This window comes from Sebastes fasciatus, chromosome 13 (genome assembly GCF_043250625.1).
Source record: "Sebastes fasciatus isolate fSebFas1 chromosome 13, fSebFas1.pri, whole genome shotgun sequence".
NCBI lineage: Eukaryota > Metazoa > Chordata > Actinopteri > Perciformes > Sebastidae > Sebastes > Sebastes fasciatus.
In genome coordinates, this window is record NC_133807.1 from 14,114,828 (window position 1) to 14,142,635 (window position 27,808).

A 27,808-nucleotide genomic window follows, 5' to 3' on the forward strand; every position below is an offset into this window, starting at 1 on the left:
TTGTTTATATATTATTGTATTTTGGTGCTTATTAGACAGTTATAGCAGCTCAGTGGACAGCTGTGCCTGTATCAGTTAACGGTACTAGCAATGAAGCCTGTCCAGCAACATAAACACCCGCCTCCTGCTCAGTGATTGGCTCAGTGCCCTGTCAATCAGGGCGTCCTGCGTTCTCATTGGTCAACCCTCTCCTCGGAGGACTCTCCCTTTAAATGTGAGGACAGTGAAGATTTTGGAGCGGATTTCTACTCTCAAGTGTTCAAAGTGGCAGCAGCGCCACACGGTAACCACCTCTGTGTCAAAGGCTGGGAATATGCTGTAGTTAGCCCTCACCTATAGGCACCTTTTGGCCCACAGAAAGAAGACTCCGTTATCATGGAACTGGAAGAGAAACCGAGATATGGTAATTATATAAAGTCCAGCACGGCTTTTCTTCGTGTTGTCCCGGGATAACTGTCCACTCAGTGACTGTAGCTGCATCTATAAACAATGTGAGCTAGCAAGACGATAACCTTACTATTTGGTCTGCCAATAGTTCTTGAAATAGTTCAGTATTTACAATAAGACTTTTTTTGTGGTGTACTTCTTATTGTCGCAAGTTAGCTGGTACTAGTGGACCACTTTCTCTTGTGTACTTGATGCAAACAAACCTAAATATGAGCTCGTAACGTTGGTTGTTCACTTTGTTCCCAACGTTACAGATACACTGCATGAGTATAAAGTTTTATTTATTTTAATTATATATATATATATATATATATAATAATTATTTATTTATTATTTATTATTTTATTTTAATTATATATGTATATAAATTATTATTTATTTATTTATTATTTATTTATTTAATATTTATTAAATTTTGTTATTTATTTATTATTATTATTTTTTATTTATTTTTGTTTATTATTATTTATTTTTGTCATGTTTTCAAAATTCAGGTTGCATTATGTAAACAGTAAGTAAGCTGGTGGTACATAGTCTCTCATATATTGTCAGGGTGGACAATGTCCCAGTTTATCTTGTGCTTGTCCAGTTGCTGCCACATTCCTCAGACTGGTATGGCATCAGTGCAACAGGAGCTTATACGCCCAGCTATGTATAGAGCTTATTAGAAAATACCACAAACATGTGAAGAGGGTCTGTGTTTCTCAACCACATGTCTTCAGTCTCTTGGTTGTGTCATATTATAAACACTATGCTTAGTGTCATACGAGGCTTCATGAAAATCCAATTTCTATATTGTTCAAAACTATCTCTTTAATTGCTTGGATTGCCACTCTGGTTCTGTGTGGTTGTACTTAATGCCCCCCAAAATATCTCTTATAATTGTGTTATATAGTGACACACCCTGTTTTGTGGTGGGTGTTAAATGCAGCTCTTTGCTTCTAACAAGGGAAGTGCATTTCATCAGTGAAGCATGAACGATTCTCTCAGAAGAAAAAGCATGTTATGGGAGCATGTTTATGCCGAAAAGGCCTTGTTTTGTCTTTTTATCTGTTCAAAATGTACCTTAAAGGGAGATTTGTCAAGTATTCAACACTCTTATCAACACGGGAGTGGGCAACTATGCTTGCTTTATGCAAATGTATGTATATATTTATTATTGGAAATCAATGAACAGCACAAAACAATGACAAATATTGTCCAGAAACCCTCACAGGTACTGCATTTAGCATAAAACAATATGCACAAATCATAACATGGCAAACTCAAGCCCAACAGCTGTCAGTGTGTCAGTGTGCTGACTTGACTATGACTTGCCCCAAACTGCATGTGATTATCATAAAGTGGGCATGTCTGTAAAGAGGAGACTCGTGGGTACCCATAGAACCCATTTTCATTCACATATATTGAGGTCAGAGGTCAAGGGACCCCCTTTTAAAATGGCCATGCCAGTTTTTCCTCGCCAAAATTTAGCGCAACAAGCTAGTACAAGCTTGGTTGGTACCAATGGATTCCTCAGGTTTTCTAGTGTCATATGATACCAGTACAGATTCACTCTAGCTTTAAAACCGAGCCCGCTACAACCTCCGAAAGATTGGTTGCATTAATGCGTTAAAGAAATTAGTGGCATTAAAACAAATTTGCGTTAACGTGTTATCATCACGTTTTGCAATTCATATTGTTCTGCAACAACATGTTGAGCACTTTAAGCTTTTGCAGGATGTTATCAAGTAGGAATGAAAACAATGGGAGGCACTTCTTCTGTCTGCTGGCTTTCATAAAGTGGCTTTAACATTTTCCTCCTCTTCTCTGCACACACCCTTTCCCACTCCGCCTGCCACACGATGGCTAATTGACTCACATTACCAACCCTCCTCAGAAGGCAGAGCCGTACTGTTTTTGCTTGATTGTAATAACCAAAATACAGACAGTTTGTCAAGGATTCAGAGGGGGAACATAATTATATTTAGACCAATGGAGGAAGACGGCTGAGGCATATTCACTTAAGAAATTACTGAGGTCTGAGATGAGAGCCTTATCTTTTAGTGCTTTTACAACTGTGCGGCACACATGAATATTTATCAGCGCATCTTGAGACTTTAGGAAAACCAGCTAAAAAAAGCAGACGAGGACAATATCCTAAACATGCCATTTCAGAACATACTGTATAGGATCCACTATAGTTTCACATGTTGGAGTAATTTCAGGCCGAGATAGAACAAGAAACCTCAATGACAGGATTTAAGAAAGGCAGGCGGCCATGCCCTGGTGCAGATTAGGTGTAATTATAAGCCATATTTAGGAGTAGTGGTTTGAAACCTGATGCCGAGCTTCTCTGGCCTCTCTTTCATGTTCGAGCAGTTTGTTAAAGCTTGTTTGAGCTACATTTGCAGATTTAGTCCTGTATAGTTTTCAGTTCTGTTCCTCTAAGCTGCAGCTTTCCCTCCCTAACAAACAGCCAGAAAACATCTCGGTCATTGCAGCCACCCGTTTCCACTTAAATGCGCTTCATCATACCCTAACAACCCAAACAGGATCATGTGACTCCGCTAACTGTCTAGCGGTTCTGCCAACTTGCCCACAGTGTGAAATACAAAGGCATGGTCACAGCAGTGTGAGACTGGTTATTAAGGTCTGGGGACATGAGTTTGGGGAGAGGAAGAGATACAAATGCAGAGTCATTTGGATGTGGAAGCCGGACCACCCTCTGTGTTAGTCAGTTTCTTCTACCAGTCAGTAGCTGTGTTTGTTGATCTTGGCTGATCTTACTGAAGCTCGGTATTGATCAGGAATGTTTTAATAGGAAAGCATTTTTTGGGGAACTTTAACAGCTATATATTTTCATCAAATGTTCCTTGAAATTTCTCTTTTATACCAAAGTCATGACTGTTCATTTGTATCTAAGGAATGAAGTCTCAAAGAGAATACTTAGTCTAGAAAAATGTCCTTGTCTTTGCTTCCTGTTTACCACTTGTGTCAGTAAATAGTTTAGCTAATTCACTTTGCCTAAATGTATGAATTGGATCTCTCTTGTCTGAGTTACAGAAATAACTACTACACCGAGTGTTACGACACAGATAAGGGGTTGATGTTATGAGTTCAGCATAAATGGGAGCACCAGACACTGTTGTGTGGCATAGGGTCATAAGAGATGACACATTGTAAAGGTAAACTTTGTTAGAGGATTATTTAGGAGATGAGGTTAGAGATCAAGTGTAGATAAAAATACTGTTCCATATTCCTGCTGTTGTGTGAAAATATGGCATATCCAAATGTCAACTCTTTCAGAAACAAGGAAACTTTTTTGTTGCTTTAATTTCGATATGCCGATGGAGACAACATTTTACTGTGGGTGTATTCTGTAGATGTGTGTGATTGTGGGGTTGCTTCCCTTTATAGACCAAAAATAGATCTGAACATAAACAGTCCACACCCTCTTACTGTAATGAAAGAGATGGGCTGGGAGGGCAGCTGCTGTAACCTTTAGATGGTGTTTAAGTCTGCCTACCGTACTGACTGTTCTAGTTCAGGAACTAAAAGCAGAAATTGTATGGTTGTACTATTGCACAATACGGGCAAAATGTCGTTTGGCAAAAGCAACCACACCCGTCAAAATGCTTCACACCCTTGCCAGTTTGGGATGACCACAAATGTTGAACCTCAAATACAAGTGTAACAAATATTAACAGTATTAATTGCTGCAGAGCAGTAATAGGCCCCTTTCACAACATCCATTTTGACATGTCATAGCAGGATAAACAGGTGTAACTGATCAAATTAATTGTGGTCCCATTTTATTTAGTGTGTCATCACGGCCATTCCAGTGAGTCAGCGTCACAATACCAGAACCCTGAAACTGAAGCAGCTAAATGGAATTCAGCCATCATTCATTTTATTATTTACACCTCTGCTTTTGCTACTGTGACGTGTCAAAACGTCTTCCACGAAAAAGATTCCTCGTACATTAGGGCTGTGAAGGGCGGTGACAAGGAAATAAAGCAGGGAAACTTCATGTCTGTAAATAGAAACACTCTGAGAAACAATGCAAAACGTCATGTTTGGTTTCACTTTCACTTTTGATTTTGTTTCTGTGAAAACAGAACTCCTCCAACACAACATAAACTATGATAATATGACCCAAGAGTGTTTATGAATTCATAGCACGTTTTTCTTCCTTTCTAACGGTCTAATTCATTGTTAAATAATAGATAACACAAATGATTAGATACATAATACTGTACTGATCAAAACACACAAAAGCACAATACAAAGACAGATGGTTTCTCTGTAAATGGGCAGCACTTGTAAAGATTTCATAATTGAATCAAAGCTCTTACATGTAGCAAACGTCATTTATATACTTTAATGATTTTAGTGAATGCTTAAGGGTTGTCTGGTTGAACAGTTGTGGCTTGTTGGAATTAGATTAGATCCCTTGGGGAGCTTTTAATATATTAAAACAGTTGCTCACTGCCACCAAAGAACAACGATTACCAATAATCAATTCAAGCCTGTTTAAAAAACTGAACGGTGGGTTTTACTTCACCATACATCCCTTATGTCACACTAAGGTTCAGGATTAATTGCGCATGGACGGTAAACTTGTAGCATCAGTTCAACAGTGAAAGGACAATAGATGGAAGGAAGAACTTTTGTTGTGTCTCGTGTCGTCATCCAAGAAACCAAATTCACCAGAAACTACTGGTCTCTGTTTCAGAGTCACTTGTTGAAAAAAAGTTTTTTTGTAATGGAAATCACAGAAAAGCCAAGGCTCCTGATGGGAATCCCCATGCGCAGCAACATTGGCCATGAAACAAGAACAGAGTGGATGGAAACTTTCAGCCATTTCAGCTGAAACGAAAGTTTCTGTCAGCATCTGTTAAAAACATCTGCGGCATTTAGTCCCTCTGTGGACTCTTTGTTAGATTTGTCATACTCTGATTGCCTTTGGCTGTTGAATACAGAGAGTTATCCAAAATATTCTAGTGCATGAAAGCGCTAAAGCTGTGTTTCCACCCTAAAATTCTCTAGACTTTTAGTCCCTGGAACTACTTTTCATGGAACTAAAAGGTTCCTTCAGCCCACTGTTGTCTGCGTTTCCACCGCGGTCTAAAGACCTGCAAAGATTAGGCAAATTAGTCCGCTGATGTATGAAAAAGCAACATGACACGGGACGAGGGCTGCTGGTGATCAAACCGGTAAACACGTGTGTCCACCTGTTTCATTTAAAAACCACGCTGGGAAAAACATTTACTGCTGCATAGTATTAACTGATGCGCGTTGGATGTAATGAATGAAATGCAACAAAGGAAAATTAAACTAAGCGTCTGTCTCCACAGTCAATCATCTGTTGAGTGTTTGAGGGTTATTTATTTGTGCTTCAGAACGTAACTGCTGTGAAACAATCAGAAAATGACTTTTCTTTCTCTCATTCACAGCACCGCCGCGCTACGTCTCTCTCTCTTCTACCGATCGCCCTCTCAGCTCCCTCGCACAATCTCTCTTTTTCTCTCTCTCTTTTTTTAATTGAGTCGTGAGGCCAACGGCAAAGCCTAACTTTACTTTTAATGTTATGAAACAAAAAAATGCCCTCCCCTCGTCCTAAAATAGTCCTAAATTGATACTAGAGTACTTCCTTGTTTATGAATGAAGCGTTACACAGGGCCGGCTCTAGCCCTTTTGGTGCCCTAGCCGAAATTCGTATTTGGAGCCCCCCCTTCCACCGCCCTCTAGGGTTAGGATTCAAATCCCCCAGAGGCCTGTACTACGAAGCAGGATTTGGCGTTATCGAGGTAACTTCAGGGTTAACCCTGGGTTTTCCGTCCTACGAAGGTGGATCACTTCTTACCGGGGTAGATCACCATGGCAACTTATGCTGAACAGCTAACCTGCTCCAGAGCGGGTTATGTTCCAGATAAGAGATGAACTCGTATAAAAGCACCGCCTACTGACCAATCAGAGCTCTCTGCGGTGATTGTATGATAATATTATACACATATGAAGAAGTTTAAGTCATAATCCAGACTAAAAACAACAGTTTAAACTGACAAATGCAGGAAGGACAGCTGGCTGTAGGCTGTAGGTGTTTACCGCTTTGAGTTATATTTTCATACTTATTTTTTTCTTACTTTCTCTTGAGTCTGTTTCACACCACATGAGAGGGGGGACGCAGCTGAAAGAAGGTTCAAATAGTCAGCTATTTATATCTAGACGAGTATATCTTACTTTTGAGTGTTCCGTTAAATTAATAACTCTGTTAATTTACGCATTCACACATCAGGAGTTTTTTCTTTTGCCAGCTGTTCTTCCTGCATTCCGGCCCTGGCAGTACACAAGTTGAAGCTGTTGAAGCAGTGGTGCTGTGTGTGTTTTACCAATCAGTCACGGTCATCCCTGCAAACTCCACCCCAAAAGCTCCTGTACTTTCAGAAAGTACTGCCCCCCGACCAAGGCATTTTTGGGGGGTAAAAAGGCCCTGTAAAATGTCTCCAGAACTTAATTGATACCCTGGTCCCTGCAGTCGAAACGCAATTAGCTCCTCTAAAGGTTCTTAGTTCCGGGGAAAAGTTCCTGCTGTGGAAAAGAAAGCAGAAAAAACAGGATCTAAACAGATTTGTTTTATCTCATTTGGTCCCGGTGCAATACTGCCATGTCCCCACAAGATGGGAGAAAACACTTTGAGAGGAAGAGATTTGATTTGATCCTATTTGAGCTGCTCCACATGGCAGTTTAATGGCAAAATTCTGAATTCTTTTAGCTTAATATTATAAATTCACTGCAGGTGTTGGTATTTGCTGCCCCAAATATCCTGCACACCTGAATCTAATCATGCTTCCTCCTCCTCCGCAGCTATTCAACTCACCACTGGGGGGCTCTTTGTTGTATCCAAACACATGTTTTTGATAACAACTAACCAACTTGTTTTCCTCCACATATACAACAACAGTCCCCACCCTTACATTCACATGTCCACGCCTCTTCTCTTTCTCTCACAGCCTTCCTGGAGTTTAGCTAATTTGCCTATTTGGATGGCCTAATTTGCCTGTTCAGATGGCTTTTTGAGACAGAAACATAGTGTGAATACAGACAGAACGAGGTCATTTGGAAGTGGGAGGAGACAGAGGGAGATGCACAGGTGGGGCGCAGATTGGAGAGGAGGCAGTTGTTTCAGGATAAACACAGAGGGAAGGTGAGGTGGAGCGTTGCTGGCTGCTCGGGCTCTCGGCTATTCAGGGACAGGTTGGACTGGTTTCTGGCTTCACAATACCCGTGTTTCCCCCCGCTTTTGCTCATTTAAACCAGCAGAGAGGGAAGAAGAGGTGAACCAGATAAAAGTGGCTGTGGAAAGAGTAAAAAGGGTTCTCTGTACAGCTCAACATTCGGCCAAGAGAGGAGCTTCAAAATGCCAGATGAGGGAGAAGAAGGAGAGTTTTATGGAAAGCATGGTAACTGCTTGTTTTTGCTTTAGTTTTCTATTGATTTCACAGTTTTTTTTCTGTCTGTATTCATTAAAGAAAAGTCAGAGGATTATCGGTTAATCTTTAGCCCTTTCTTTTCTTTTCTTTTCTCACTGCTTAAAAACTAATCTGTCTAAATCGTGTGGAGTGAAACTGGAGCGTCAGTATCAGCATGTCAACATTGTGGGGAAGGAATGGGTGTGAGTGTGTGTGTGACTTTGTGCAACCGGCTACTGCTGGCAGCTCTGCTGATTATACAGGTGTGTGAGAGCAGGGTGCTCTTTTATCAGTGTTTTCTCCTGCACAAATATCACTGTGTTGTGTGTGTGTGTGTGGATAAGCATTGAAAGAGCAGGCTAATGAGTCAATGCTTCATTAAGCCTGTCACCGGTTCCTACAGCTACATATTGAAGTTAACAAGGCCTCCATTTTCTTTGTTGAGTCTGACCTTATATTAATCCATCTGTGCCTGCAACTGAAAATTTAAATTTCCTTTGGTGGAAGTGTTCTCTGGGCTTGCTTATGATCAAATGTGAAGGAATTTGCAAAATCGGTCAAACCATTGGCTGAAAAGTGAGTTTTTGTGATCATACTATATCTAGCCTTGTAATATAAATCTAGTCTAGTAATCTTTGGGCACATAGAATTACTGTTTTTGCAATGGACTCCATTATATTTTAAGAAAAAACAATAGTCCCATGGGCCAAAATACTAGATATCTAGATATAGTATGATAGGAAAATAGTTGTATCTCAGAAACTACAATGAGCACAATCATGTTTTGGTATCTGTGAACTCATAACAAGTTGAATATCAAAGATATACACACATATTCAGTGTTTAAAAAAACATTTAATAAACACAATGTTAGCATTTTTCCTAATTTTTCAAAAATCTTGATTTTTAATTATTAATAAAAGTGATTTTTTTCATGTGATTTAAAAAATTTCCAAGCTGTACTGATAGATACTTGCCCAAATTTCAATACTTTTGACCAATCAGAACTAAATATAGTCTTTGGGCACAATTGGGGTAATCAATGGAAATGCTCAGGTATTGCAATTCATATCAAAGCAGTTAGACTTGTCTAAAATTGTCAAAAATGGCACCCCAGAGTGACCATGCCGAGATCACACCGTGTATATGAAATGCAACAGCCGTGCTCTCTCGAACAGGAAGCTGTGACTTCTCTAAGGGCTCGCCTGTTAAATGCTTGCTGCAGCATTATCCTCTGGATCGCATACATAATTAATATGCAAAGACGCCACAGAGAATATCATACCCCGTGTCTAGACTCTAAGGTGTCAGGATCCATCGCTACATATGTACATATACATGTACATGCTGTGGTAGTTTAGTATGGGATTGATGTTGGTAATAATGTGACAGATTGCTTCCTTATGTCTGTCCTGGAGAGCACTGGCCTGCTAAGTGAAGCTAATGTTCCCCAATGACTTTAGTTCAAGATGAATTTTGCTTAGATAATAGAAGCTCTTCTTCCTGCTTTCTGACATGCTGACCTCCGATGACTTGCAGCAAACTTAGCTAAATGCCTGAGCCTGCAGTAATTCAGAACCCGCAGAGCATCACTTGGATGCTCAGAATCTGAAATGGCATTAAAGCATGGCAGTCCTGGTAGTAAAATATTGTATTTAACAGGGCTGTCAAAGTTAACGCGGTAACACAAATTAGTTTTAACGCCACTCATTTCTTTAAAGCATCAACGCAACTTGTGATTTTTAGGTTGTAGCGGGCTCCGTTTTTAAGATAGGAGAAGGAAGCGAAATAAGGCTCCAAACTTTTCAAAGGGGTCCCTTGACCTCTGACCTCAAGATATGAGAATGAAAATGGGTTCAATGGGTACCCACGAGTCTCCCCTTTACAGACATGCCCACTTTATGATAATCACATGCAGTTTGGGGCAAGTCATAGTCAAGTCAGCACACTGACACACTGACAGCTGTTGTTGCCTGTTGGGCTGCAGTTTGCCATGTTATGATTTGAGCATATGTTTTATACTAAATGCAGTACCTGTGAGGGTTTCTGGACAATATTTGTCATTATTTTGTGTTAATTCATTTCCAATAATAAATATATATATTCATTTGCATAAAGCAGCATATTTTGTCCACTCTCATGTTGATAAGAGTATTAAATACCTGGCAAATCTCCCTTTAAGGTACAATTTGAGCAGATTAAAAAATGTGATTAATTTGCGAATAATCACGATTAACTATGGACAATCATGCAATTAATCGCGATTAAATATTTGAATCGATTGACAGCCCTAATTTAACCGATTCAACTTCATGCTTTGCAAACCCATGGATGCATCTGGGATTATTAAATAAATGTGATTTGCTTTGTTGATTTGGATGGAGTTGCTTTTAATTCAAGTTTTACCTTTCAAACAGCTTTCTTGGTTTTGGCATAAATCTCATAACAACATGACATTATTGTCTTGTCAAAGTAATATACAGCAGTAAATGATTTAGGCCCCCTCTAGTGGCCGTACAAGTCACATTGGCTCCATCTTTCAACTTAAAAAAAACAGACTTCAACTTTATTACATTTGTCATATACATACAGGTACATACATGAAATTTGACCTCTGAATTGAACCCTTCCTGAGCATATAGGAGCAGTGGGCTGCTGTGAAGCGCCCGGGGAGCAACATGGGTTCCGTTCTGCTTAGTCACCGGGGAGGAATTTGTTGTGTTGCCAGGCGTGTCTGCCCAGAGGGGAAAGTCATCTGACAGAAGAATGGGAGGAAGAGAGGGGGGCACTGTTTCTTAACCTCAAATCAGCTCCCCTTTAAAAACTCAGTCTGGGTGCAAGGTGCATCTCTTTGTTGCACGTACGGTTGTAGACCTTTCACCAAGCCATGCTTTCAGTAGTCACAATGCTAAGAGTCTTTCTTTCTTCTATGTAGGCGAGCCGAGGAAATATGACTCGAACTTCAAGGGCCCGATCCAGAACAGGTGAGATGGAGATGTGATTTTACTTCTGTTTTTTACTGTGTGTAAGTGACTACAAGGAGTTTCTTTTTCAAACGTTGCTGTCTCTCCTCTCTAGGGGCTGCACAGACATCGTGTGCTGCATCCTCTTCATTATCGCCATACTGGGTTATATCGCAGTGGGAATACTCGGTAAGTAAACAGCTCTGCCGTTTGGTATACCTCTAAAAACACAATCTATAACCTATAAAAAAAAAATACTTTTTGTAACCTTTACCATCTGTTTTTGTGCTTCCAGCCTGGTCCCAGGGCGACCCCAGGAAGGTGATCTATCCCACAGACAGTCGAGGCCAGTTCTGTGGGCAGGCTGGCACCCCACTGGAGTGAGTTGCTTTCCAAGTATAGATTATAATTATAATTGTCCCCCGTTTCTCTGCTGGACTTCTTGCTTTGAGTACGCAGACCGGTGTGAGCTTCAGGGCCGCAAATGTCCATCAACATTAAAACAACTTCATGCTATATTCACCAAATGTGTACCATCAGGGAAGGTGAAGCATACAAACATTATTATTATCCTTTTCCTCGAAAATATTATTACCTTAGTTGGTACAAACATTGCAAGAGAAAGATAAATGAGCATTAAATACCAAACATATTATTTTCTAATCCTCTTTTCAGAATATTCTCTGGCAGTTACTATCTTTCATTTTAAAGGAATACTTTATCCACAAAATGACCATTTCTATATCAATTACTCACCCCGTGTTACCTTGAATTCTTGGAGAAAACTTGGTTTTCTCGCATGCCTCCACAGTGAACGGAGAATCAGAAAACGGAGAAAAGTGAAGTAAATGGGAGCTGTTTAAACATGGCCCCCATTTTAAGACTTTAAGATTCTCCGTTCATCGTGAAGGCAGGCGAGGAAACCAAGTTTTCATCAAGAATTCAAAGTAACATGGGGTGAGTGATTGATATACAAATGGTCATTTTGGGGGTGAAGTATTCCTTTAACCCATCAATGTATAAAATGATTGAATATCTGTTTTTCAATACAATGCAACAAACTATTCTTTCAACCTCTTTTTTTCAAATCGATGGGATTCCACCCGACACAATGCCAAATTGGGCCATTGGGGCGTAAAGTAGAGGCCCTTTCCCCAATCCCTAACTTCCAACTTCGCCACCCTTGCTCAGACTACACCCATTTTCAAACTCTGCTTTCATTTTGATCTCAACTACACAGCTGTAAAGTTTCGTGACTGCATCTTGCACTGTTGTGACTATCGCGGTGACAAAATCTGTCCACAGACAGGAATATAAACACCTGGCAAAGAACTCTAAACCTCCTCTGTGGTAGTTGCCGCTACAGTCGGTGTCTCCGGGACCACATTTAACCATGATGACTCACACACACAAATTCACAAGGTGCAAACATAACCAGCCACACGCTGTCACAGCTGGTAAACACAGCATACTCCGATCTCTTCCATGTTCCTTTTATATTTATGGTGAACCCTAACTAATCGAATCAAAGTCAATATGTGGTTGTTTTTAACCCATCCATCTATTAACTAAATGTCCAAAATTCCAATTCTTTGAGAACAAATATAATTCAGAAGACATAAATAATATAAAACTGGCTTCAGGTCAAGTTCCTTATTCAACCCTCTCAGACTTAAAGAGCCTGAAAACCACATCTCTCACTTGTACACTTGCCTGCATGTCCCTGGATGTACCATCCTCATAAGAAAAGGATGATGACAATGTTGTTTTGTGTACTTGACAAAGACAAGGTAACCAGAAACATAAAAATGCACAGATATTGCTTTAACACTTCTCATGCACTTTTTCTGTAAGCATTTTCTTCCTCTGACCATTTTGCATGTGTGTTTTAACAGGAACAAGCGACTGCTGTTCTACTTCAACATCATGAAGTGTGCCAGCCCCATGGTGCTGCTGGAGTTCCAGTGTCCCACCTCGCAGGTGTGAACTCCACTCTTCTCTCATCCTGTGATTGTAGTAGTATGTAGTATTAGTATGTAGTTTGGATTTGGGGCACAGCTACTGCTTGTTTTTTCTCCTTTTATCACCATGGTCTGAAAAATAGTTTGTCTTGGCATTCAGTCTCCTGCTGTGCTGCATTTTGTATCCAACATCCTGAACCAGTGAATGCTTTTCCTGCACTTGATGTAACTGTGTCTGCTTCCTCCTCAGATGTGTGTGGAGAAGTGCCCCGATAAGTTCATGACATTAATCAAAGCCTACTCCAACCAAAAAGACTTTGACTACTACAAGACCTTCTGCAAGGAAGGTGTGACTAATACAATGGTGAGTTTAATTCCATGTTGTTGAGACACTTGAGTTTAAAGAGGACCTATTATGCTTTGGTGCTTTTTCACTTCCCTGTAGTATGTTATAGAGCTTTATGGGCATGTAAAAGGTTACAAAGCCCAAAGTCCACGCCAAAGGGAGTTACTCTCCTCCACAGAAACACTGCTCCTGAACTGCCTGAAACGCCTTGATTGAAGTCCCGCCTTTTCTTCCGTAACGTGATGATGTCACCAAGTAGTACATTTGCATAACACCTGCCTGGCGGTTAGTTTGGCACGCCCTCAAACAAAGCTAGTTAGAGCGGAGCTGGAGCAGAGTCTAAAGAGTTTGGTTTGGTTGACCAATCACAACAGAGCAGACTGGGCTTTTTGGGCAGAGCGTTGCAGACGGAGGGTGAAAAGAGATGCTGCAGTATAGCCGGTATGAGAGAAAAAAAACATTTTGAACATAAAAGCATGTAGACATGTTCAAATAAAAAAGTATGAACCTGAAAATGAGCGTACTAGGTCCTCTTTGAACCTCCTTGGATGCTTCTTTCCAGTGCCACTCTGTACTTCCTTGATTATTTAGATTGTCCAGGTTTCCTCACACCTTCTCATCTGTTTTGTACTGTGTATATTGTGTTTCAGGGTATACCACAAATCCTTAAGTTGGGTCTCTGTCCTGCCATGCTGACCCCCAGCAGACCCTGTGAGTTGGATCCAAAATATATTATATATTATATGTTGTATACATCCAGATTGCTGGTGTAGATCTGGAAAGTTCTGGCATACAAAAATGTATTTTGTGATACGTTTTTTTTTTTTTCCTTTAGCCTCATTTTACATTTACTTCTACTTTCAGTCACTCGTAGATGTTTCCCGGCTTTGGCTGACAAAGGAGGGGTGATAACTGTGGGAAACAGCTCTCACTTTGATGATGGAAGTGGGAACATGAGAGATGCCAAGGATCTTGTCGATGGAGTCAAGTGAGTACATCACAAAATGATTACCGCTCTGTCACCATTTGTCCCAACGGTACCTGACGAGGAATTCCATAATGCTGCTTAAACATACAGTATAAACACACGGGTATCTCTCCATAGGAACGCCACTGTGGTTATCGAGGCTCGTCAGGTGGTCATGAAAATCTTTGAGGATTACACGCAGTCCTGGTACTGGATCGTGATGTAAGTCACCCTCCTCCAATTTGTAAATCTGCTTCTTTTTCCTCTTTGATCCAATTCGTGTGTAAAGAATGAAACACCATTGTCTGTGCTTTCCTTCCCTCCTCACACCATCCACTCTCTCTAGAGGGCTGGTCCTCGCTATGCTCACCAGCCTGCTCTTCATCGTCCTCCTGCGCTTCCTGGCAGGGATCATGGTCTGGGTCATGATTGTCCTGGTGATACTGGTCATCGGATATGGTAAGGGCCAAAGCACAATAGTCATTATGTTTGTCGTACTCACCTCAAAATAGTTCAGCACTTCTGGGGCCTGTTTCAGAAAATAAGGTTTAACAAACTAGTTGATGCTAACTCTGATGCTGTGTCCCAATCCCATTCTACATACTAACTGTATACAGTTTATACGATATACTAGGGCTCTCAAAGTCAACACGATAATAACACGTTAACACAAATTTGTTTTAACGCCACTAATTTCTTTAACGCATTAATGCAACTTGCGATTTTTAGGTTGTAGCCGGCTCAGTTTTAAAGATAATATACTTAGAAGATACTGGCATCATATGACACTAGAAAGCCTAAGGGGTCCATTGGTACCAACCATGTCATACTAGCTTGTCGTGAAGGAGGCTAAATAACGCTCCAAACTTGCGCTAAATTTTGGTGAGGAAAAACTGGCATGGTCATTTTCAAAAAGGGGCGCTTGACCGGTTAGTCGGTGAATCCGAACTAACCAAAGTCACACAACAAAACAAATTAACTAAACGATCGAGGCAGCGGTAGACCAGCAACTCCTGTGTTCTGCGAGGTAAATTTACAGTTTTTATGAAAGGAGTCTGGTGGCTTTGAAGAGAGCATAGATGGATATAACGGCTTCAGTTCCCCATCGGAAAGGGCTGTCTGACGGAAAGGTAAAGCAGTGAAAATATTCTAAATGTAGAGTGCACTTAAACTGATATGTTTTTTTTTTTTCCAGGTGGGCCTTTCTTTTAGGTGGCTAAAATAAATTTTGCTGGTGCTCCCGTCCACAGCAGTACCTCATATAACCGCAACAAAATATCCAACCTAAACCTTTAATGTCTAAATGACAAAAAAAGCCATCACTTTAACCGATAGATGAAGCCAGCAATGTTACGTATTCTATGTCTGAAAAGGGCTCAAGACAAAGATTGCCGTAAAAAGAAATGTGCAGAAAAGCTTTAAAAGGAACTTGAGTAAGAGAACCTTCCAGCGAGCAGGTTACTGTAGGCTCACAGTAAGTTACCACAGTAACTGACCCGGAGCTAAAGTCATGTATGTTTCTGGAACGGAAAAACGTTCCATCAACTCACGGTCAACGAACTCAAGAGTTTTCACTGAACCCGTTTACTGGAAAAGCTCCCTGTATTCTTTCAGCGACGCCCTTGATGTTTGCTGCCCAACTGACACTTTTTAAAGAGGTGTTTTCTAATCTTCTAATGCATACACATTAGAAGATTTTTTATATCGCATTTTTTTCTGTTCTGTTGCACACCGCTTCCATTTTTTTGTTGAAAAATCCAGTTGCTTATTGCCATCTTTAATGTGTCTGTTTTATGGTGTATCATTGTTTAGGTATCTTCCACTGCTACATGGAGTACGCTGCTTTGAAAGGACAGGCGGGCTCTGATGTGACTCTACAGGATCTGGGCTTCCAGACAGACTTCACCGTCTACCTGCAGATCAGACAGACGTGGCTGGCCTTCAGTCAGTACACAGCACATCATCTACTTCTTTATAGTTTCTGAACGCGTTGCTGTTAACTGGGGACACCCACATGACCGCTCCCTCTGCTACTCTTCTCCTTTAGTGATTATCCTGGCCATCGTGGAGGTCATCATCATCCTGCTGCTCATCTTCCTCAGGAAGAGGATCCTCCTCGCCATTGCGCTCATCAAAGAAGCCAGCAGGTCAGACTTCACATTAGAGCTGTTTTAGAGGAGAGGATGGGAGGAGTGGAAAAACAGATCAATGTTAAATTGTTATGACTTAAAAATCCTTTTACTGTGACTCATAGTAATGGATTAAAGTATCTGACTAATGGCACAGGCGTAGATGAAGTAATCGAAATACAACTCCTAGTGATGATTGTTTTTTTGGCTTGGTTGTGTTGTTGTGTTTACAGAGCCATCGCTCATGTGATGAGTTCCCTTTTCTACCCACTGTTTACCTTCCTCCTCCTGGCCATGGTCATCGCCTTCTGGGCAGTTACTGCTGTGTATCCTTTCAACTTCCTGTCAGTCAGGGTCATTATTTAGGGTTGACTGTAGTCAAAAAACGTAGGAGCAACAGGTAGAGAACATTAGGACTCAACAACGCTTGTGGAACTGCCCATGAGCCAGGCATTAAACCACCAGCTCCTACAATGGAGTGATTGCTTTCAAAGAAAATAACTCTATCTATGACCTATTTTACATATATGATTTCAATAACTCATTAAGGTAAGCTTGAACTTTCATATATGAGACATTTTGTGACACAGAGGCACATCAGGAACAATAAAGATGAATAATCATTGTCTTGACAAACACCAGTATCGTTGTGCTAACTCTCAGTTCCATTTGATTAGTTTTAAAAAAAGTACAAAGTAACCATCCAGTTAATTTTGAGGAGAAATCTGCAGAAAGTCTGCTCGAGGCCTTGTGGACTTGTTGAATTGTGGATTTGGACAGGTTTTGGCACAAGTTTGGGAGTCTGCAAGTGCGGTGACTATCCAGACATTTTTATTCAGCATTAGGTTTTCTGCGGGTAACTCCTAGATGTATGTGTGTGCAACTGTATTCGGCCCTGATCACACCGAGCGCACCACACTGCCCTTTTGTTGCCCGATCAGACGTATTTTGCCATTGGCTGCATTTTTTTTTTTTTACATATTGTTGCTAGGCAACCACCAAATGAGTGGTTGACTGTACTTTACCTAATAGTTTATATTGTAAAGTTTAAATTAGTGAAAACAACTTACCCAAAATCTCAAGTAACGTACTAATTTGCTTCCTGCCGTTTTCTGTTCAGATCATTGTAACTACGGTTGGTAAAGTCATAAAGCTCCAGGTATTCAGCAAAAGTCCCCACAATGAGAAAAAATGCTAGTGACGACAGGCACTTTCCCGATTTTAAATTGGACTGTCAGCAAACGAATGTTCATCTGTAAAAACGGGAGTCACATAGAGCAGAAAAACGTGAGCCGCTCAGCAACTCAAAAGCAGCGCGCGTAACGCTTCGCTCTCATTGAAAACAATTACAAAAAGACGCCCCAAGCTGCTAAACCTTGATTGTGAACACTCGTCTGATCGGCGCCTGAAGCAGAAATTAACTTAAAAAGCACATGTGGATAAGTAATAAAGCTCAGGTGGGACAGTGGGTCAGCCATTAATGTTGACCAAAGTGTGCCAAAATGAATATAATGTCATAAAAGTGGGATGTTGAATGGGATTTGTAGTCATTTAATGACCTTATGATCATTGTCCTTGACATAACTGATCAGCTTCTTGTCTACCTCTAATGAACCCATCTACAAAGTTTTCAATGAGACGGTGTGCGACCACTCAAGAAAAACTTGTGATCCAGCGGTAAGGTTTCTCATTTTATTTGTTTTCTCAATTTATATTTGTGTTGGATCCTTCAGGCAGCATGTTTTAATCTCACTACAGCTTATAGACAACATCACTGTTAATTAGTTATCCTTATATTGATCTTATGAACCCTGATTCTTCCCTTAAATTTTCACTTTCATTTATTGAGTAAATATATATGGTTCCTATACATTAAATAGAAATCTTGTGGATTTCCAAAGTGTGTATAGGAGGTTTCTATATAACCTGTATCTGTGCTCAGAACTACACAACCAGTCCTGAAAAGGCGCAGTGCCCCGAATCCGAGTGCCTTTTCGCCTTCTACGGCGGAGAGACCGTTTACCACAAATACCTGATCGGCCTGCAGTTCTACAACGTCTTCCTCTTCTTCTGGTGTGCCAACTTCGTCACGGCTATGGGACAGATGACCCTGGCCGGGGCCTTCGCCTCGTACTACTGGGCCTTCAGGAAGCCGGACGACATGCCTGCCTTCCCAGTGTTCTCTGCACTAGGGAGATCTCTCAGGTGTGTGCGGAGGACGTTTCAGTTCATCTCACACCTTACATTTGCCATGTAACACTATACTATAACGCTATTTTCATATCTTGTTTTAGGTATCACACAGGAACTCTGGCGTTCGGCTCCCTTATCCTCTCAATCATTCAGATCATCAGGGTTTTGCTGGAGTATCTGGACCACAAGCTGAAAGGTCTGGTACTGTTGTTGACTACAATTTAGATTTCTGCTCAAGGCTATAATCCATAGTTCTTGTAGCATACTGTCCTGAATCAAGCGATAACCTTTGATCAAGCTAGTTTACAGGAAGGTTTTACCTGGTAAATAGCAGCAACGAAAATGTCCGTGATGTAAAAGTGTATTAGTTTGTTGTTCAGCATTTCTTTCTGATTGTTAAATTAATGAACTGCACAAATAGCAAAGTCAGTACCTTCTAATGCACCGCTTTGCACTGGAATACATGCTCATGAGGGATCTCTTGTTGGGTCTCTAAATTATACAGTACGGTCCAGACCTGCTCTATAAGAAAAGCATCTCGAGAGAACTTCTGTTGTGATTTGACGCTGTATAAAAATAAATTGAGAATAAATTGAAATAGTCTAGCCTAGATTCACGGGGGTCACAAGGCCTTCTTGATTTTAAGGAGTGTATAACAACTCTTTAAAAACAATATCCTGTTGGCCTTTATCTCAGCAGTTTATTCATTTCTGTGAAGACAACTACATGATTTGTTCTTTTTAAAGTTTGGATTGTTGTTTAAGATATAAACTTAAACATTTAAAAAGTATGCAGTTAAACAACCGAAGAGCTAATAGAACAACGGCCAAGCGTCGGGGAGAAGAAAACGCTGAATTTGTCAAAAAAGAAACCTATTAAGTATGTATGATTGTTAAAAATATTAAAAAAAACATAATACAGACAGAGAATTGTTTTAAAAGTTCCTAAAAATAACAGGAAAACTCATCTGTGATGCAATATTCACAAGAAATAATCTGCTTAAAATTCATCCAAATCGCTTGTTTTACACAAAATTCCTGCAGTTACTGCGTTCACTTTCTGGGTTAATTGTACAGTTTATCAGTTGTTCTGTACTGTTATTGTTATGCATTGAATATAATATGAAATATCCATAAAATGTCACTTAGTCAGGGACCGTCAGTTTACTCAATGATAGAAAAAGGTTCCCTTAAGGAAAAAGGTTGGGAACCACTGTTCTCATGCAACATCTGGATAACCTGGGAGATGTGTCTCCAGTGTTGGTTCGACCTTCACTAATCTGTCAATCATGGTTTCATTCACAGGAGCCAAAAATAAGTGTACCAGGTTCCTGCTGTGCTGTCTGAAGTGCTGCTTCTGGTGTCTGGAGAAATTTGTCAAGTTCCTAAACAGAAACGCCTACATTATGGTGTGTGTGGTTTATTTCACTCTACTCAGCCCATCATTCAAATAGAAACATATTATTAGTAATGTCTGAAGTGTTTGAATGTAATGAGTGTATTTGGCCTCTAGGTGGCGATTTATGGCAAAAACTTCTGCACCTCTGCCAGAGATGCCTTCTTCCTCCTCATGAGGAACATGGTCAGGTGAGCGGACATGGGGTTTGCGATTATATCATTTTGCATGGTTATAAATGTAATGTTTTTTTCATGTTTGATTTCATATGACCAGCATTCTCTCTTTTGCAAATGATAAATGCTTCTCTTTAATCCCCCAGGGTGGCTGTCTTGGACAAAGTGACAGATTTCCTCTTGTTTTTGGGCAAACTGCTCATTGTTGGGCTCGTGGGTGAGTCTGTTTATTTCACCCCTTATTCTTCATGCATGAATTTTTTCATTGAACATATGCAGTATTTTAGAATAGAAAAGAAAATCAGTTTGATATACGTGTGCATCGATGCTGTTTGGCATGCTTTATAATATGAAAACACATTGATCTGAATGGCTGGGTCATTGATGCAATTGGAGTGAATGAGAGCTTTAAAACACATTAGCACTAGACCTTTATGCATTACAGTTTGAACTCAAACTGCATGGCCATCATAATGAGCTTATTCACAGTCAACCACTGTGGTGCACAGAGGCGCTGTATTTGTAAGTATAGCGGGACTGAATGGGCCTCATAGACTGTAATGCAAAATATACCTCATAAATTATACATGACGTCATAATGAGCTTATTTACATTTGATCAGTGGGAAATACTGAGTGTTTGGAATTTGAATGGAATACAGATGTTGTTTTGCAAATAGAATGAGACTGAATGGGTTTTCATAGACCTTAAAGGGATAGATGTTTTGAAGTGGGGTTGTAAGAGGTACTTGTGTATTACCTACAGTAGATGACGGTCGGCACGACCCCAGTTTGGAGAAACGGACCGAATTACCGAACGGAAGCAAAGGCCCACCTAAAAAAATCAATATCAGTTTAAGTGTACACTATATTTAGAATATTTCACCACTTTACCTCGCCGTAAGACAGATATTCAGTGTATGTTTCCAACGGAATACTGAAGCGCTTATCTTTGTTCTTGCCAAAGCCACCAGACTCCATTGACAAAAACAGTAATTTTCCCTCGCAGAACACGGGGGTTGCTGCTCTACCGCTGCCTCGATCGGTTAGTTTGTGTTATTGTGTGACTTTGGTTAGTTCAGATTCACAAAATTCACAGAATTTCACAAACAAACTTACCAGCCGAGGCAGCGGTAGACCATAACTCTTTTTTTCAATGGAGTCTGGTGGTTTTGTGCGACTCCTATAATACACTGACAATGGATAAGTACCTCATACAACTCCACTTCAAAACACCCAAACTATCCCTTTTAATGTGTTATTTAACTTATATCCACATGTCATCATAATGAGTTCATTCACAGCTGATCAGTGTGCAACATAGAGCATTTTGAAGTTTGAATGGAGTTTGTACTGTATACAGCAGGAGGAACATATACATAATACATATATATGTAAATACAGTGGATTTGGATTGTAACTCAAAGTACTGTTTAACAGTTATCAATAAGAGAAGCTAAGCATTTAACATGATTCGACTCATCAAATAAGAGTGTGAGTTTTATGGTCTTTCTTTCTTCCACAGGGATCTTTGCCTTCTTTTTCTTCTCTGGGAGAGTGAAGGCCTTTGAGAATACAGCTCCCCATCTCCACTACTACTGGGTACCCATCCTGGTGAGTCTGCTGGTCCTTTTTCTTCCCAGAAAGAACATTGTTATCTAATCAAAAACACTACAGAATACACATACAGAAATGTAATTGTTTCCCCTGCTTTTTTTGGTTCTGATCCATGATGTTCATGCTTAAAATGTATTTATGTGTGTTATGAATGAAATGTGTAATTCATGGTTGTCCTCACCAGACTGTGGTGGTCGGCTCCTACCTCATTGCCCATGGATTCTTCAGCGTGTATGCCATGTGTGTGGACACTCTCTTCCTCTGTTTCTGTAAGTAGCACCTCCTCGGCCGTTATTTCCTTCCACGTATTACCTCTAGATTGTCCCGTGTCGGATACATAAAAGGAACCAGATCTGTTGCATTGAAGAAAGGCCTCGATATAAAATGCAAAGCTTAATTATCAGCTGAATCAAAACTTTCCTCACTTCTTCAAATCTTTTATTGCTTTTGGTGTTGGGCTGTCACTAATTCTAAATTGCATGAATATGGTGTGCCACACTTGAAAATGTCACCACCGTAACAAAATAACTGTGGCTTCCAGTGTGCTAATCTGGTTAATTGCTGCTGCTGCTTGGTGTTGAACTGTTAACTTTCAAAATCTGAAATGCCTGTGGGTGCTTTTGCTTGCTTGCTATTTGACTTTCTGTCTCTTTTTTGTCTCCTTTTTTTCCCTCACTTCTCACAATTCACCACCTCCCCGTTCCCCTCCTACTGGCCCTATAACTTCCTTTTTTTTTTTTTTTTTAAACCTTCATTTCAATACTAATTTTCTGTTCCATCCATTAACACGTTCAAATACCACTAACACACACAATAAGGTGAAGACCTGGAGCGCAATGACGGCTCCCCCGCAAGGCCTTATTACATGTCTTCAACTCTTCATGAGGTTCTGTGGAAGAACAAGGCCGAGTATCAGCAACAGGACGATGAAGACACCAGTTGAAACAGCAGCAGGCTCAGGAGGAGGACGCAGCCTAGACAGCAGGAGTTTTTCGGGAAAAGAGACAGATTTACGGGCATAACGAAACCCATGCAACATTTTTTTAAACTGTTCTAGTTAAGAATATCTTAAACTATAATATTAAGGACTTTGTTGTTGCCCATTGGGAAATTCTCCTTTGCACTTAAACCCACTCATCATCTCACAGAGGCAGATAACACAGCTACCGAACACTATGCCTTAAAGTGGAGATTCAGTGTTTCCTTTATTCCATTTACCTTATCTGTCCTTCAACACAACGAACCATAGGAAACAAGATGTGAAGGATTTTCTTAATTGACCATTTGCTAAACCCCTCCCCCCATCAGTGATTGGCCAATCATAGCTTAGCAACCATATCTAGCTTTTCAAGCTTTGAATTTCTCCGCATGTCGAAACGATGTGCAAGAGGCTGTAGTAAGAGTTGTAGCTTTACGAAGTGAACTAGAAGGGCAATCGGAGAGTGCTGACCTCCGCCAAGGTCGTTGTGTGTATCCACCCCGTGATTCAGAAACGTGTGCTAAACGTGCTAATGGGCTCTTCCTTGGCCCGTGATACACACTTCCACCAAGTTTCATACAAATCGGGCCAGTCGTTTTTCCGTAACCCTGCTGTAAAACAGACTGAACTAAAATCATAACCTCCTTGCTGAAGGTAATAATTACATTAAGAGTAAAGGTTTTTGGAATGTATTAAACTCAGTTTAGTGTTAGCATGTTTGGCTAACTAGCTTACAACCTATAGTTCTTAACCCGTTGTTGGTTCCAACGCAAAGGAGCATTTTATACTACATTATCTTGGGGGGTTACAGGTTCTGTTAAAAAGGCGTATTCACTGTGTAGTATTTTTCAATGTGTGGAAGCCGGTCCTGGATGTTATATCAGAGTGTAGGTAAACTTAGCGACTCTTTCCTAATTCCAATACAGAGCAAGACAGTTTACACACGAGCCACCGCAGCCTAACGCGTTATTCCTAGTCAAGTCTCAAGTCTGTTATGGTTGTAATGAACGTTCTATCATCTGTTGCATGCCATTCGGTCTGCTTAGAACACGGCATAGCTTTGTCTAAGGAATGCAAAGCATGTACTGTATCATCCCTCCTTTATCTATTAGCCTACAGTATCAGCATTGATTAGTTGTTTGGTATATGATCATTTTAAATGGGCTATTCCATTGCAATATGAAACAAATACACAATGAAAACTTTCCTTTAAAGTAAATTACTGTATTTTGCCCCCCTTAAAAATGGATATATGTGAGAACGGAGAGCTTGACAGGCATAGCAACAATTAATGGGGATTAGCGAATGGTCAATTGAACATCAAGCCTGTCTTTAGGAATGAGCACTTTAAAATGTGTGTAATTTGTTGCATGATTAAGACGATGAAATGGTCTCTCATTGGAGATAGGAAAGATTCTCTTGTTAACAGCCAGGTCTTCCTTCACTTTAATGACATGGTGCTTGATTACGGTACTCCTGAACGTGTTCGTAACCCTGCTCGACTGAATGTCTGGAAATTGTATGAATGGCTTACTGTGACATTTCTAAACTCAGTTTTTAGCTTTTTAATAGTTCCTCCCACTGCCACTGGCCAATAGAAACTTGAAGCCGTTCATGTGCCTAATTGACAGTGTTAACGTAGGTCTGTTTGCACCGTTTGACTTAAAGGGTATCTAATTGTTTACAGTTTATACAATCAGAACCACGTGATCATCAGTATTACTTTGTTAGTGTGCTGATCTATGAATGCACTTTAATTTCTGTTAACACCAAACAGGTTTTTTTTATCTGTACAAATGAAGATTGGTTTTTTTTGTTGAGGTTAGCTGCTTTGCAGACTGTTATGTTGAAGTTTTTACTGTCAAACGAATGTATTTAGTTTTGCATTAAGTACCTTTTTACAAAGGAATGTGTTCTTGGCTGTAAAGTTGGTTTAATAAACAGTATTTGAGGCAACAAGACACGAAACAAAGTCATCTAGAGGTCTTATTGATAACATTTTTGTGTAGACAAATATTAAAAGAAAAGAAAATACATCAACAGAGCTTTTAGAAAGGTTCTGAATAAAAGTATGGCTTTTCCTGAAAAAAAATTATTTGATTTTGAATAAATAATTTTAAAATCTTGGCAGGTCCAAAATAAATGTTTTGTTTATCTCTGTGGAAGATATCTGACGTTTGGTTACCACTACTTACGAGGCTTGTGTGCCAATAGTAAAGCGATGTTGGTATCACAAGGTATCTGTGGGTCGTCAGTTAGTGTGAAAAAAACAGATAAAAGCTGAGATTTGACGGAAAGTGTCTGGCAACCACTTGTCGTGAAGTATATGCAATGGAACGGGGGAGGGAGAATGCAACATCTAGTGGCCGAATATTATTTATAGGACCTTTTAAACTCTTGAAATTGACGCATGTTGTTGGTGATTGTCTGAACTATTGATCAAAGTTATATACGTTTATTAAGTGGAAACAAGCCAAATCAATTGTCCTTCAGATTCACTAAGTTGTGAAGCTTTACCCTCATTAAAAGTACTCGTCTCTGTGGCTCTAATGTCCATTTTTTTAAAAATCTGTTTCCAGTGGAGGATCTTGAGAGGAACGACGGCAGTGCAGAGAGGCCCTACCTGATGCCTGAGAGCCTCCGCAAAGTCCTGAATAAGAAGAACAAGACGGAGCCGGCTCAGTAGAACACCACCTCCTCTGTGAGGCCAGACTGTGGGCTGGACTGGACTGTGTTTTTTTTTTCACAGGAACCCGACTTGGACAAGAACCTGACGCCATCAGTCACCAGGAGCCTACAGGTGACAATCACTAGTGTCATACTTTGTGTTTTGTTACCAACAAATGTTTCATTCCCACATGCTTCTTATGAATCCAGTTTTTCACGGTTTGGTATTCAATTTAGAGCTTTGTGGGTTTTAAAAATGCCTGTTTTGAACACAGTTATCATCCAAAAACATTTTTATCATGTTGTACATTTTTTTTATCAAAGACGCAGCTTAATGTGAGCATGTTTTATTTGTAAGTTACATGAAGGTAAGCTTAATGTAATCTGCTAAAGTTGTTTATTACGTCCCTGCGCTTTTATCATGGTGTAATCTTATGTCATATTTGAATAAATATTTAATCTTGTTACCAAAGCCATAACACTACCACTCATCATGCAAAGTGGAGGTTATTTCCGTCGACGGTTAGACTATTGCATAAAGCATCTTTATTTATCAGTAAGCAGCATATGGAGAGAAATATAAACAGAGACAAAAGCTACATTTATATTGTAATTGATGTATAGGGTTATATACTTTGGTGCTCATTTCATCACTGTGGAGTTGAATTGAAAATGTTTTTGAAATAAACAGAGTTTTGTACAAATTTCTATGAGACTGTCTCTCCTGTTTAACCAATTACTCATTCTCTGCTCTTTAGGTATCTTTCAGATGCTGATAATAAACCCAGTCTGCTTTGTTTTATTTCTATGAGATGGTCATGTGTTAATAGAGAGCTTGCCAACTCCAAGTCAATATCTTATTGAGAGGGAAGAAGGCTCGTCTTGATGACCCCAGTTGTGTGTGTGCCTTCTCCATGTCAAAGAATCACCTTGAGAAAACTGAGATTATATTAGATTTCAAATAAAAAGGGGCCGCCCTAATCCTTATACATTAACATTTTAAACCCTGATTCTTTTTTAGTTAACCCCATAGCTGTATTCCTTTCCATTGCATAATGGGACATATTGCAGACAGTTACATACATCTACCTCAACATAACATCTATATTTATATAGCACCTTTCAAAACAAAGTTGCAAAGTGCTATACAATAAAAACCATGATAAAGCTAAAACATGTACAAGATATAAAACAGGATACAATCGTTTAAATAATAAATGCCAACAGTTAAAGCTAAACGTTAAAAGTGATACATGACACTCTCACAAACAGCCATAAAATGCTCCCTGCTGTTCTGCTCTTGTCCATGAGATGGAGTGTGTAATCTATCCATTGTCAGTGCAGGTCAGTCAGCATAGCAGAGGAAGGTCTCTTATCTCCAGCAGCTAGATCTAGATACCAAGAAGGAAGGGAAAAATAAATAACTAAATAAAAAAAAAGAAAGAAAAAAGGGGCAGGAAGTGCAGAGCAATCACGAGTTACAACAAACATTTGAATTTATATTACAGACCGACAGCAGTCGCACAAAAATATTCATTTCACATTGCATGTCATTTCAGCATAAACACAATTTATTCATGGACAGTCAGACTCCACAAGAGTGTGTGTCCCGACAGAATGCGGTGTGTTCAGGAATGACCTCCAAGGACCTTCAAGCCCAGTGTCCAGTTTTTTTTTATTGTCCATGAGATGGAGTGTGTGTAATCTAACCAGTATCAGTGCAGGTCAGTCAGCATAGTTCCAGTTTGCTTACCTGACGGCTGCAGGAAAGATCTGCCCTACTTAGATTACAATCATCTTTCTAATAAGAGTCATATCAGCATCTCAACAGATACATCACTTGTGGTGATGCGTGGACGATACTGTCACGTTGACGCTGTGCCGACACGCTAGTCAGTAGTGTTGGAGACTCAAAAAAGTTGCCATATGGGTGAATTGGTGACCCCAAATCACACATAAGTATAACAGCTAGGTCTGTCTATCTTCGTTTGCTCTGTAATGTAGTGATGCCCCGGATGTTTCCCTCCATGTTCAGTAGGATTAGGTTCCATTTGTCTGCGACCTTGAACAGGACTAAATGCGTAAATACTATGAGAACAGTGACAATGGAATGAGTGTCACGCCATTTGTGCCGTAAACCAGTAGAACAGCAGCGGCATACCAAAACCCAACAGTGACATACCACTCTGAATCACAGCTGACGGGTTTGTACTACATTTTGTGATCCAATTCTACTCTTTATGAACAAAACTGAGAGATTGTTTTTCAGTGCCTTGTGTAACATTATCCTATTTTATTGTGTTGTTTTTGGCCTGGACTCAATCTCTTTGTGTTGATTTTTGCTTTTCATCACATTGTGCCACACCTTTCCCAAAGGTTACGTTCATTCAGCACAGACAGTTTTTAACATTTGCACAATAATCTCCATCAACACGGTAAACACACCCAGGCTTATACAGCTGACTCATTAGCATCATCATCATCAGTGTCCCCGAGGCGGTGGGACCGCATTTCA

The 27,808-nt window shown here is 40.1% G+C and overlaps 1 protein-coding gene across 4 annotated transcripts; it reads left to right on the forward strand.

Moving 5' to 3' along the window:
• Positions 1–229: 229 nt before the first annotated feature.
• Positions 230–26,001, forward strand: LOC141780425 (choline transporter-like protein 2). 4 transcript variants are annotated; one of them, XM_074655641.1, is made up of 22 exons: positions 230–403; positions 10,837–10,885; positions 10,980–11,053; positions 11,160–11,244; positions 12,760–12,844; positions 13,076–13,189; positions 13,822–13,882; positions 14,036–14,159; positions 14,277–14,360; positions 14,485–14,597; positions 15,951–16,082; positions 16,186–16,285; positions 16,501–16,593; positions 17,860–17,944; positions 18,210–18,472; positions 18,562–18,656; positions 19,765–19,868; positions 19,973–20,046; positions 20,178–20,248; positions 21,556–21,644; positions 21,832–21,916; positions 22,466–24,753. In XM_074655641.1, the coding sequence occupies exons 1-22, from the start codon at positions 376–378 to the stop codon at positions 22,588–22,590; spliced, it is 2,133 nt and encodes a 710-aa protein (XP_074511742.1). In that variant the 5' UTR covers positions 230–375; the 3' UTR covers positions 22,591–24,753. The 4 variants fall into 4 exon arrangements, with proteins under 4 accessions (XP_074511742.1, XP_074511744.1, XP_074511741.1 ...); XM_074655643.1 differs by lacking the exon at positions 22,466–24,753 and adding an exon at positions 25,206–26,001 and having other exon boundaries at positions 232–403; XM_074655640.1 differs by lacking the exon at positions 230–403 and adding an exon at positions 7,431–7,892.
• The last annotated feature ends 1,807 nt before the right edge of the window (positions 26,002–27,808 follow it).

Excerpts from the sequence above, each read along its gene's own strand:
- LOC141780425 (XM_074655640.1), top strand. The coding sequence starts at position 7,850 with ATGCCAGATGAGGGAGAAGAAGGAGAGTTTTATGGAAAGCATG. Across the intron at positions 19,869-19,972 it reads ACAGAAACGCCTACATTATG|GTGGCGATTTATGGCAAAAA; the intron begins GTGTGTGTGGTT and ends TTTGGCCTCTAG. Across the intron at positions 20,249-21,555 it reads GCTCATTGTTGGGCTCGTGG|GGATCTTTGCCTTCTTTTTC; the intron begins GTGAGTCTGTTT and ends TTTCTTCCACAG.